This window comes from Aptenodytes patagonicus, chromosome 3, assembly GCF_965638725.1.
Source record: "Aptenodytes patagonicus chromosome 3, bAptPat1.pri.cur, whole genome shotgun sequence".
Taxonomy (NCBI): Eukaryota; Metazoa; Chordata; class Aves; order Sphenisciformes; family Spheniscidae; genus Aptenodytes; species Aptenodytes patagonicus.
The window spans coordinates 18,037,597-18,050,513 of record NC_134951.1 but is presented as its reverse complement, the minus strand read 5'-3'; the positions used below and the strand labels follow the sequence as shown (position 1 = coordinate 18,050,513).

The following is a 12,917-nucleotide window of genomic DNA, read 5'->3' as shown; positions in this document are numbered from 1 at the left end:
TTCAGCAACTCCGACCATCAGTATGGAGTACAGAAGTTGCCAAATCTATTTGATCAAAACCAAAATCAACAGCTGTTTCTAAGCATTATTATAGACAAGAAGAATGGCGTCTGCAGACTTTAAAAAGAATAATAGCTTCCTTCCTGAGCAAGGGCTTCAGTGAGATGTAATCTGGGAAGGTAATCAGTTCAGCGAGTAGGCTCTGAGTACGATGGAAGGGTTTAAAATCTGTTGCAGTTCAATACGTGAAGCTGTTGTCTAAAAATTGAGAACAGGCAAATGATAGGAGAGGAGATGTGCTGCCCTACCTGTCTGGAGCAAAGTGATAAAGCAGTATTTCAAGCACGGGTAGGGCAGACAGGACTATTAAAGGTAAGTTGTAATAGTTACTTGGAAATACTGGCAAACCAGGAGGCTTCGCTGGCTCAGTAGAGGCAGGAGGTAATTAAGCGTGGTGTCCTGAGTTAAGGTGACAGAAAAGACACTGTTTGGGTGAAAGTTTTTACTTTTTCCGATATTTTAAGTAGTTATGGTAGAACAGGGGTTTAGAGCAATGGTCCTATAGAGTGATTGTAACATGCAGATGCAGTTTTAGCCATACAGAGCTGAACTGTGCTTGATGGGGGAAGAGGAAAGAGCAGACTGAGCTGTTACTGGTTGTATGTGTTAGAGATTTCATAAGTGGGTACAGTTTAGTATGTCTAAATTTGTTGCCACGTTTTGCTAGATACCTCAGACTTCTAACAAGATGTGTCTTGAACTGATGTTTACATTAACGGACTTGGAATATACCAATTCGAATCTCATCTCGTGTCTGGTGTTTATGTTTTAAAATTAGCCATTATCTATTATGTTTGACCTGACCTGAGTGAATTACTGAAGTTTGTAAATATTTGGTAAAATTATTCATTGCTTTTGTTTTAGATGAGTATTTGTATCAGTTAAAAATCAGTGTTTTCAACAGTGCTTGCTCAAGCGACTGAGTGTTTCATTCTTTTTACTATAACATCTGTTAAAAGTTTTGAATTAACTATCTAAAGGACAACTTATACGTAAAGGATTCATTTAATTCAGAAGTCTTTATTTGAAAGACTTATGCACTTAATTATAGCTACACCTTTCTTTTAAAACTACTGTAGTAGTAAAATCTGAGCTTCATAAATTATAAATACTGTGCTCATTGTTACATTGTTACAAATGTAACAAAGCTCCCTTAGATGTTAGAATAAATTAAAGCTGTACTTTAATAAACTGGAATAAAGCTTGCAGTTAATGATCAAGAGCCATGTGCCTTCTGGACACATAGGTTAAGAGTCAGATTTAAAAGTAAAGGGTGTGCCCCTAAAATACTTAATGTTAGTTCTATCCAGTTTAATCAATCAACACTTATGTTGGAGTAATGATGTTTAAGAAGCTGACGAGCCACAAGAGTACCTTATCTTCAGTGAAGTGTAGTTGAGCTCTCCTGGGACAACTACTTTGAGTCCAGTTAATATAACCCTGAGGTGGAGCCGCGCTGGTTGAACAGACAGCTACCGGCGGATAGCTGAAGGGTAGGGTGTCTGCCGCAACCCAGCAGTTCCAACCATCTCTTCTATCTACTTTTAAGTTACAGCTCCTTTTGTAACTATTTGCTGAAAATGTCTGGGGAAAGCGCAACTTTCTGATAGCTGCTTTTTTGTACTTCTTCCCGTGGAAATTTTAAGTAAAGAGACTCGGTTTGTTTTCTTACTCTAAAAGTTGAATGAGAGTTCTTAAGTATATAGATAAAGGCAAGTGGGTTTTTTAGATTAAACTTTTTAAACATTATATATTGAGAAGATTTAGAATAGTTAAATAATTATTAACTTAGACAATAGCAAATCAGTTATTCTGAGACCTTGATGTGAATTTAGGCTTTCTCCTGTGTTATATTTTAACAGTTTTTTTCTATCTTTGAGTACAAAAGTAACCTTGCTTTATGAATTCTCCTAAATAATGCAACCTTTCTGTTGTTTCAGTGGAGAAATATGAGAGATGTCTCATTTTCTTTTGAAAGGTACAGCCTTCAGCAGAATTGGAATTTTACCTTACTAGTTTTTCACTACCTCAGTGTGTCTGCATTCTCAATATCAACTTAGTCTCAGTCAAATACATTTTTCTTTTTAAAGTTTTAACCGTTTTCCAGACATGAAGGAGAGATGTTTGACTTTCTCCTTAACCTCTTACGCAGAGTGAGGGCCCTGAACCTGATTTAACCAGAGAATGAGAATCAGCAAAGCCCTATGCCTGCAAGTAATACTAGTCCTATTTATTGTCCATAATATGTTGTATGGACTTCACTGTAATTACATCTTTCCTAACCTATTTTTAGCATGACCCCTCAAACAATCATGTTTGGAAGCTTTGAGAAAGCTTTGTGCAATGTTGCAGGCAACGCAATGAATAACTTGCTTTCTCGTAACTTCTTGGGAAGCTCAAAAGACCCTTCCTCAAAATGACTTTTCTCCCTTTATGGACAAACAAGACTTTTGCTGATGGTCTTGAAAAATGATTTCAGGGTATTTGTGGAAAGTTGTTAAGAGGATGCTTTTGCAGGGCTGGGAGCAAAAGGGCCAGATTTAGGACCCACAGGGCTTTTGGGAGAGGTAAACTCTGGAAATGTTAAGTCCCTGAATAAGTGTCTGCTCCCTGGTTCATCCATCCCTTCCCCATGTCAGGTTGAGTAAGTTTCATGCTGCTTCACTTGCAGAGAAAAGTCAGGATAACTTAGATTAATGAATCTCCTATTTTGATCCAAAATGACACGGGCTTCCCAGCACGTACAGTCATACATATGTCCTGGCTGAGCATGTTAGTATGTGCATTTGCCAAAGTAGTGTCTCTTGCTGCATTTGCCCTTGCACTAAATGCAGAATGCTTGCTCCGTCTCCTCCACAGTTACTGGCCTTGTTGCTCCTCACATGTGAAGCTCCTTTGTTCCTGGCCAGATTAGATGAGGGAGAGCATAAAGGGGATGCCAAGATGTGGAAACAGGCATAAGTGAAAGAGCTTTCCTCACCGCTGCTTGTGCTAGGATGCTGCCGAAACGGTGAACAAGAGAGTGAGTAAGGATTGGCAGAACAGGAGATGATGAATGCTTGTGTCCTCACGTGAGGTTATAGCTGCCCTTGTACAACTGCTAATGGCAGCATTTCCAGAGCCAGAACACTCCTCCGTGATCCTCAGCATCTATACTCTGCCTCCGGCAGTAAATCAGGTAGTTTTAAAAGAAAGTACAAGCACATTCCTCTAATAATCTCATATGGTTGCTCTGTATTGTAGAAGTATTCTGTGTCTGCTCACCATTGTCCTAGCAGTGGCTTTGCTCATCGGCAGCAGACCCTGCCATTGCCTCGTGAGAATGCCATGGAGTGTGTTTAGCGTCTATGTTGTGATCTGAAAGCTTGATCTGGATCCTGGGGTGCTTCCGTGTTGCCTTTTCATGGGGGACACCTGCGGTGGCTGTTTGAGCAAGCATTGCCTGCCTCTGACAGGGCTGCCTGAGGGGTGCAGAGTAGAGGCTGCTGCGAGGGAGAGGGGTGAAGACACCACCTCTTTACAGGCCCAGGGAAGAGAAGGGTGTCCTAGAACTACATCCAAGTGCCCCAGCTCTCAAGGCCAGGATATCAGACTGCAGAGCTAGTGGGTTCCTGGTGAGCCATCAGCTCCTCGCAAGCTAGGCAGGCTTAACGTCTGCAGGCAGGCTGGTTCTTGTGCTTCTGAGCAGGACTTCAACCGTGGTCCCTCAACATGGTGCAGCAGGGCTCCCCATGACCGCTGCTTGCAACTTGCTCTGACGCTAGGATGTGAAGGAATCCACCTGGCCCTGGATCTCATCAGCACAGTAAGTCGTGCTATGTTGATATAAGATTGTGACAAAACATTTGTTTACTGAACTGAGATCGTGGCGTTCGTAACTCCTAACTGGGCAGCTGGGTGGTTTCCATGCTGTGGAGCAAAGCGGATTAGGCAGAGAACAGTGTGCAGCCGAAGAGCTGCACACGCTGTTCTGCTACACCACTATCGGCCTGTGCAGCAGGACCTATGTACGCAGAAGTCAAACCCAGAGGAAGCACAATATTGAGCAGAGATGAGAAACGTTCAGTGAGACTGGTTAGCATGCTAAAGATTTTATTGTTGATAAAATTCTAGGCTTCAGGCTGACTTCTTTTTTTAATATATAGGCTACCGCAAAATTGATTCATTTATGTTGTAGTAATTTCAGAGCGTCCTCAGTCAGGCTGATGGAGCTGCATCTCCTGCCCCTGAATAGTCTGTATGCTCTCAACAGTTTCTATGTTATCTTTAGGGCTAACTACACAATTAAAAAGGGAATCTTTAAGGAATTCCTGCAAGATTGCATATACGGATATGACTGAAGTGAAAACCAAAACGTTTCTTTTTCCATTCTGTATTTCATATGTTGTGCTTTCATTTATTTATTTAGCCTTTTTTTCCCCCCAGCTCTTTCCACCTCTTTCCTACAAGGCATTTCCATCTTCCTTTTCCATTGTCACTTGTCTTTCTATTTCTTTCCATTGTGCCTGCTTTCACCTCACTTCCTAGTGAGTTCATGAACCTCTGCCTGGGCTTTTCTCTTTTTTCTTCAGCCCTTTGATGCCTTCAGGCTAATTCTGCGGGGTCAGTGATCAGCTTCGGGCTTACTTTTCCAGTTCTATCGTTAGTGACCACAGGCCTGTTGCAGAAGAGAAAAGCTTGCCTGGTGTGCTGCATAATGGAGAGAAGTATAAAAGATTCACTGCTCTTTACAGCCAGCTCTGTAGCCTGGCCCTTGCATCTTAGGGGTTCAGATTAAGTAGAAAGTATCTTGTTTTGACTCCCTGCCGTGTTTTGTGAAATCAAAAGTACTGTTACAAACTTGATGCAACCTGTTTGTTTATTACACAGGTGTGAATGGCCAGTGCATGTAGATGATAATTATCAGGTATGAGATTTTAAAACCCTATTTGTTAGGTAAGTCCTAACAGTAGCTAATCCTTGTCTAGAATAATTCCCAGTTTCTTTACATAGCGACGTCAAAAGACAGACTAGGAAGAGGCGCAAGCTCGGCCAGATGGTTGCAAATAGTATGTGAGTTCAGTGGGGTTCATTGCATGTTTAAAATTCACGTTAAATTCATTTAAAGGGAAACAAATACATGAAGAGGGGAAGGAGAATGCTGAAGGCAGGACCGAGGCAGAGGGAAAGGTAAAGGAAAGGGCATGAGAGGTGGAGGAGAGCAGTGAGGTCAAGATGAAAGGGCTGAGCGAGGGAAGAAGTTGGAGTGAACGCCAGTCAGCGCAGGGCAAGGGAAGTCCTGCCAGAGTGCTGCCGCATCAGGCTGGCATGGCTTTATGCCCAAGCCAAAGCTCTGCTAAATCCCTTTGTGCTTCTTGCCTGATTTTATTCAGCGATGATGCAACCTGGTTAGTGACATCACAGAAATACACCTATATAAGTGGTGTTACAGAGTCTAGATTGTGACCGGCAGATTAGTCAGCGGTGTCACAATCCGGTGTTTATATCATTGTCTCCTGAATATGGAAGTGATTGCTATGTTGATAACTTAAGTTTTCATCGGTGGATCAGGCTGTTAAGAAAAGCCGTCCCCTTTGCAGAGGCAACAGCTTTGATTTATTTGGAATAAAATCACGGTAAATTCTAGTTAAGTAGAAATCCCAAGTGTGGCACATTACAAAGATTTTAGCAATTCGGGTGCAATATAAACATGTGACTGAACTTCGGCACGTACTGCATCTGGGTCACTTACAGCTACAGGGTAGTATTATATTTTATTGTTAATGAAAAGTATGCACGTGTGCCAAAAAACAGTGATTGTGTCTGCACATCCCAGAATTCTACGAACAGAAGTAGGGAGCATGAGGAGTGAATAACACCTGAGAAAATTAGCAGTCCTTTCCAATACTTGCAATTTTGAGCTGGTTTTGTAATTTGTATTGGAAACAAAGCAAGTTATACTTGTTTGGAAAAATGTAATTTTTCTGACATCTTAATTATATGACAGTATTTTTTTCATATGTGGAGCAGATAAGAAATCTTATTCTACGTAATCTCAAATTAGATTTTAAAATGGATTAAAAATATAGAATACCTTTTATTGAATGTCATAAAGAACAATTTACATCAGTTCATTTCACTTTGTAGGGCAAGATCCTACTTCAGTAATGATATTTAACTTTTGCCATCCTAATGGCAGTGTTTGCAGATCCAAACAAAGCATTTTGTTTCTAGAACACTAGTTGTAATACAGTCAGAGGAAATTAAGCAACTTTCAGGATTAGACCCTTAGTGAAAGTTTGTTCCCTTTAGTTTCGTATTTCCTTCGGTTGGCTGCTTGAATTATACCCTAATGCAAAATTATAGAAGGACATCCTGAACAAATAGGGAAGAGATTTTGACCTAGGATGAGAGACCTCTTATTAGTGTGCGTACTTTTAAATTACAGTAGCTATCTGAAGCATCTTGACATATGATAGATAGCATTGTTGCTATATGGGTTTGATTCAACTTGTTACTTAAACAAGCAACCTCCCACCCTTATTTCTCAAGGAGAAACTTAAGATCTGATTTAAATTTGTGCGTGCCACTTTGGATATATCCAATGCATTCGTAATGTTGCTGCTGCTGTTAAACCAGAGGATTTAGATGCACTTCTAGCAATAAGTCCATCGTAAACCTCCCTTTCTCTCCAAACCTGGGTTCATTTATGAGGCACGTAACGATGCTAGGATCCACTGTACCTTGGCAGTTGACGCAGTGCTCGTGCAAATTAATGCACCTTGTGCCGTTTTTAGACATTCCTAAAAATGGGTTTAGTGTAGGAAGAAGAAATAAGGTTATATGGGAGGGGAGAAGGGAAACCCATTTTTAGTACGAAAACGAAACCAGGGTGATTCCCGCGTACCCTACCGTGAGTCCTAGCCAGGGCTGGGGCCCCGTGAGGCGATACCCCTCCAGCGTGGCCCCGGGCCTTAGGGCGGAGCGGGACGGGGCGCTCGGAGAGCCCTCGCGTACCGCGGCCGGGCGAAGAGGGCTGGGGACTCCGGTGCAAGCTGCGGCGCCAGCGCCTCGGCCCCCGTGAACGCTGTACGTGCAGGGAAGAGCTGAAACCGGGGGGGAGAAGTTGTTTTTTTTTTCCTCGGGAAATCGGCCTTTGACAGCGGGGTGCGCTGCCGGGGGGGGGGCGCCGGGCCCCAGGGCGGCCCCTAACCGTGGGGGAGCACCCTCCCCGCGAAGTTTTACTCGTCCCTTACTTGCGCCGTCCCCTGCGTTGTAACGAAGGGGCCGCGGCCACTACCACCCGCTGTGCTGCCCGGCCCGGCCCGGCCCGCCTCGGTTCGGCTCGGCCCGGCCCGGGCCCTGCGGGGCGCCTCAGCGCTACCTCAGTCGCCGCCGCCGCCGCCCCCCGTGGAGCTCCGCACCAGCGCCGGCACCGCCCCCTCCCCCCCCCCCGCGCCCGACCGCCCAATGGGGGCGCGGCGGCTCCGCCCCGCGGTCCGCGGCAGCCAATGGGAAGCGTCGCGCGGCGCCCGTCCACCTGCGGCTGCGGGAGCTACCTGAGCGGGCGAGAAAAGCCGACAAAACCCGTCGGTGCGGCGGGCTGCGCGCTGCTCTCTCCGCTCGCCCCCGCCTCGCCCTCCCGACCAGCCGGGCCAGTTCTGCCGCCCGCTGCCTCCGCCAGACATGACACAAGACTACGACAAGTGAGCGAGCCGGGCGGGGAAGAGAGGGGGGGAAGAACCGGGTCCGGTCCGACCGGTGCTGCCGCCCCTCCGGGGGGGCTGTGGCGAGAGGGGCCCGCCGCCCGTTCTCCTGTGGGGCCGGGCCGGGGGGAGCCGCTCTCCCCCGGAGCCCGCCCCCCTCCATCTTCGCGGAGGACTAACCGGAGGCTGCGGCGGGGCGGTGCGAAATGGCGGGGGGGGGGGGGGGGCGAGCCCCGGGGGGGGGTGCCCGGCGGCGCAGTGGGGCGACCCCGGCGGCCACCCCGCCCCGCGAGGCGAGCGGCGGGGCAGGGCCGGCTTTGAAACCCGACACCCGCAGCGAGGCGTGGGTCAGCGCCGCCGCCGTCCGCCCCCCGCCCCGCCGCACCTTAAATGCGGGCGGCGGCGGCGAGCGGGCCGCGCCGTCGGGAGGAGCGGGCGCCGCCGCAGCGCCGGGCTGCCCCTCTCCCGGGGGCTGAGGGAGGCGGGCGGAGCCGCAGCGGCGGGCTGTTCCCCCCGCCGCTGCCCGGCGGCGGGAGCGGCCCCCATGGACTTCTACGAGGCGCACCCCTCTGGCAAGGTGGATTTCGGCAGGTAAGGGGGTCGGCGGGCGCACACCGTGCCCCTCCGGCGGGCCCACCCGTGCCGGCAGCCGGCCGCGGCGGCGGCCAAGTGGGGCTCTCGGTGAGCTCGGCTGCAGCTACCTCGTACTACGCGAAAGTGGGTGTTAGAAGAGCTAAAACTGAGCTTAAAGTGTGTGTTCTGTAACTTCACGGTGTTGAATGCCGAGACGTCTTCTTCAAACGGATCCCTTGGTGTGTTTAACGGCTTGGGTTTATTTCTACATTTGTCACCGTGTCCGTCTGGAGACGGGGGCCATAGACACTGGAAGTCAATAGAAAACGGGATAACTCTGAAGTGATTCGAAGAACCGATTATAAAACTACTGTATTTTGAATGATCGGTGACTCAAATGCACTCATTTCCTGGGGAAAGCATAGGATTTTTACCGAAGTTTTTTTCTTAATATACTGCTTTCTAGAAAGAGGACTCTAATGCAGTAGCCCACTAACTTCACCCTGTGATTAGGATTTTTCATGTGTTTTTTTTACCTCCAATGATGCTTAATAGATGAGGCTATATTAATTTAGGTACATGCGCTTCACTTTTCTGGCACATCGAAGCCGGCGAAAGCAATCCTCTCTGCTGCCTCAGCATTAAAGGTGTGCTCTGTGCAAAGACTGGCTCTAAAGTACAGTGCGGCTGAGGATCTCTTAACGTCTCGAGTTAAATTGCGTGGTGAGGGAGAGAAAGGGTGGGTTTTGGATTGGTGAAGTAAGTAGGAATAGTTTCTGTGATCTGAACACAGAGCATTGTAGGCTGCGGGATCCTCGCAGGCAAAGAGAGAGTATCTGTTTTTTGTAATATTCCTCTGCTACCACTTCAGTCATGTAGAAAATAAAATTTGGAAATTATTAAAACTGCGGTAGGAAACTTATTTCCAGCCTTTGCTGGACATGTCTACTACTTTGTGAGCAGATCCACATGCCAGTAACCTTGAAACCTAAAACTTAGGAAAAATAAATGTTTGCCTTCCCTTACATGTTCTCATTTTCCTGAAAGAAGCTATGGTTCTGTTAAGGGCTTGAGTTACTGCCAAACCCTGTGCTTCTCTTGATAATTCTGCAGATAATTCTTTCTACGCTGCTTTTAGAGGGGTAGGTTACCTGCAGGGCAATGTGCATTATACTTAGGTGTTGCAATGACAAAGAAATCACACAAAAATAGGTAATTTTTGCATTTGCTACGTTTCTGGTTAGTGGCTGCTTTAGTTCTCAGTGTTTTTGGTTCTCTCTTTCCATGTGAGCATTGCGTTGCTGGAGGGAATCAGCTTAGTGGTCTTGTGAGTCCCAGCAAGGCTGACTTAGCCCTTCAGCTTGGCAGGGATGGATCAAGTGAACTGCACCCAGGATACTTCAGTTGCCTTTTTCTTTACGAGTGACTTTAGTTGGAGTATTTACCCATTTGCTATGGATACTCGAGGTTTCTTTTATCACATTGTATAAGAAGAGGAGCTTGTACCGTGTCCTTAAAGAAAATTTTGCTTTATCTTCTGCTGTGCAGTCTTTGATAAGAAAGTGGATGTCCTTGATACCAGAGGTATCTGCATTTTGGTACACTGCGTTTTGGCATCAGCCTCAGTGTGTACACAAATATGTACAAAGACCTAAAGAAAGGGCTCGGTGCAGGAGCTTGTCTTTTTTGTTGTTGTTGTTTGCTTTTTTCCGACTATATAATACTGATTTATAGCCACAAAGTGCTTTTACAAGTCCTGGAAACTCCCACTTGCTTTAAGTGTCTTCAGCTCAGCCAAGCTGTCCCATTGAAGCTCAGCGAGACTCCTTGTGTAACTGATAAAAGATCGAACGCGTAATTTGCAGAGTGCTTTGCAATCTTTTTGGTAGAAGGTGGTGATAAATGTAGGATACTGTTAAGCTGATTATAGTGATTAGAGTATTTCACAACTTTATATTTCACAACTTTTTGTATTTGTAGTATATTTCAATCTCTGAATGCATCTGGGTAAATAGATGAAAAGAACGCTTATCTACTGGGGAAGGGGTGTGATGGTGGTGGGGAACTGGTTTTTGTGTTTTGGGGTTTTTTTTAAATATTTATTTATTTTAAACTATTACCAAGTCATTAAAAAATGCCGAGTCTGGAATTATTTAAGAAAATAAGAAAGTCTCCCTCCTCTCCCTGCTGATCTGCAGTAAACTGTTAATGCTTGCGCTGGAAAGAAAACTGTTTGAACTGGTTTAAAAGTCGGATTTAAACAACGTAAGCTTGAACCGACTTGAAAGATGAAGTGTGTATTTTACCAATAGAACCAAAGTATATTAAGTTGTCTAAGCTGGCAGGACAGCATTTTCTACAGATGTCCCGCTTTCACCTGTGGGCAGAAGGTCCAAGTCATCTTGTTCCCAGCAATCTCAAAATGTTCAGAGTAAATATAGTATTTTTTGTATACTACAACATAAAGGGAAAAACTCCAGTTTTTCTCTTTTTCTCCCAGTCATCTGTTGAGGATGTTTCAAACCAGTGTCACAGATTATTTCAACAGTAACCAGGCAGTAAGTCTTTTGGCTTCCCTTGTCAGAAAAATTCACTGCCGAATTGATTTGATGTCCCTTTGACCAATTTCCCTGTGTAGTCTGTAACTAATCAGCAGCTTCTAGGTGGTGTTTTCAGATACACCCTGAGAGGGAAGACACCTTCTGAAAGCTCTGGGGGAAAGAGATGTTTTGTTAATTCACATTTTCTAGTGCCATGTGGGAACTGGAGCAGGTTCTGGCTTGGTAGTGTTACGTAGGATGCGTTAGAGGTTTTGTAGGTGGTAGGCCAGCAAGCGCGTGTAACTTTTTCTGGGTTGGATTCAGAGCGTGAGCAGGTCAGTGGTGCTCTTAAACGGCTTTGTGATTTTTATATAGGCTGGTGGAATCCAGCTGAGTTTGGTCAAATTAATCCTGATTTACACTGAGCGTGAGTGAGATCAGAATTAGGTTTCTGGGCTTTTTGCATTGACTAATCCTTGCAGTGCACTGAATCAGAATATGAACCCTGTGAAACTGGGGCAGCTAATTTTGAAGAACTTTAGGAATGTTTTTCATGTGTTCTAACAGGTGGCTTTTTTTTTTTTCTTTCTTCTTTCTTCTTTTTTTTATGATTCAAGTAAAAGACCCGTGTTGGTTCTTCAGAATGACTCTCTCTACTCTCAGAGACGTCCTTACACCAGTGAAGATGAGGCCTGGAAAACCTTTCTTGAAAATCCCCTTACAGCAGCTACCAAAGCTATGATGAGCATCAATGGTGATGAAGACAGCGCAGCTGCCCTCGGACTGCTGTATGATTACTACAAGGTAGATTGGCGTGGGTATGCTCTGGCAGCCAGTGGAACTCTTGTTCCACCTGTGGAAAAGGTGTCATTTGCTAGAGGATTTTACAGAAGCTATGAATAGATCACGAGGACTTTAAACTATGTGGGATTTAAATGGAAAAAATTCCATGTCCCTTTTTCTGGAAATTGGTTTATTTTTAGCTCAGTAAAATAAGATCCCCTGGATCTTAATGTAATAGGTCAAAAGCTTCAGTTGCGCTTTGCCTGTCGACTCCAGGTTCTGCAGGAGGCAATGTATTATAGAAATAGTCGTGAGGAATGAGACTTTGGGAGCATGTCCCTGTCTGAATGTAAATACACATGGAGAAAGAAACTTCTCTCCTTTTGCTCACGTGATCCCTATTCTGGTGGGACCGTTGGCTTTTGCTGGGGCTTTGATGTGCTACCTTAGTCTCAGCTGATACTAAGCTATAACTACAGATTTTTGGTGGTGTGTGGGGCAGAAGTGTCCACCTGAAGGAGTTGCTGTCTGGATCCCTCTAACCTTCAATGAACTTCAGCTGCTGTAGTCTGTTAATCCTTTGGCAACTGTTATTGTCTTCTTCAGAGTTCATGGTCTTCTCAGAGACATGCGCCTTCCTAGATGCTCACAGGTGAATTGAACACAGTCAAACAGATAACCTTCTGATTTGTATGGGATACATTTTGCTGAGCTTTCTTTCCTCAATACCAGAAGTCTAAGCCAGGGTAGTTATCTCCAGTCCAAGTCAATGGAGACCAGCAGGCATTTCCAGGCAGGGAGGCGTCCTGCTCGTGTTAGATGCCTGCATTACGGTGGCCTGGCTCACCGGGTGGAGATGCCTGTTTTTTCTTTGCTGAGCATGCAGGGAGGCCAGGAGGCTGACTTGGCTCCCGTGCCTGACACTGTGGCTAGTGTCTTTTAACAGTAGTGAGTGCAATTGCCAGTCGCAGTATGTTCTTCAAGCGCAAGGAGAGGCTGCCTTGTGCATACAAAATCCTTGCCTGTCATTTTAAGAGTTGAACGTGTCTTATGTATCAAAATATTCTTGTAATGCTTAATATGGAGATTAGCACTCCACATACACACAACAAAATGCCGCAAACTCACTGATGTGGATGTTATTCAGCTAGTTTTGTGAGAAAACTGGCTTTCTGCTTTGTGCCTGCACTTGCTGCGCTCTTGGAAAAAAAAACCCAACACTTTCACCAGAATGATTTTAATCCACAAAATCAATTTTGATTTCTAAACCTGTAGA

General features: G+C 45.4%; 1 protein-coding gene across 5 annotated transcripts in view; it reads left to right on the top strand.

The window, feature by feature from the left end:
* The first annotated feature begins 7,660 nt into the window (after positions 1-7,660).
* GRHL1 (grainyhead like transcription factor 1) overlaps positions 7,661-12,917 on the top strand; it is a 45,552-nt gene continuing 40,295 nt past the window's right edge. For 4 of the 5 annotated variants that reach the window (XR_012994848.1, XR_012994849.1, XM_076332795.1 and 1 more), the window contains exons 1-2: positions 8,196-8,336; positions 11,476-11,662. Coding sequence is in view for 3 of the 5 variants with exons in the window: in XM_076332795.1 (XP_076188910.1) it covers positions 8,290-8,336; positions 11,476-11,662 (234 nt within the window). In the remaining 2 variants the exon portion in view is untranslated. Of the gene's footprint in view, positions 7,746-8,195; positions 8,337-11,475; positions 11,663-12,917 lie in introns of those variants that run through there. The other variant, XM_076332797.1, reaches the window with a different exon arrangement.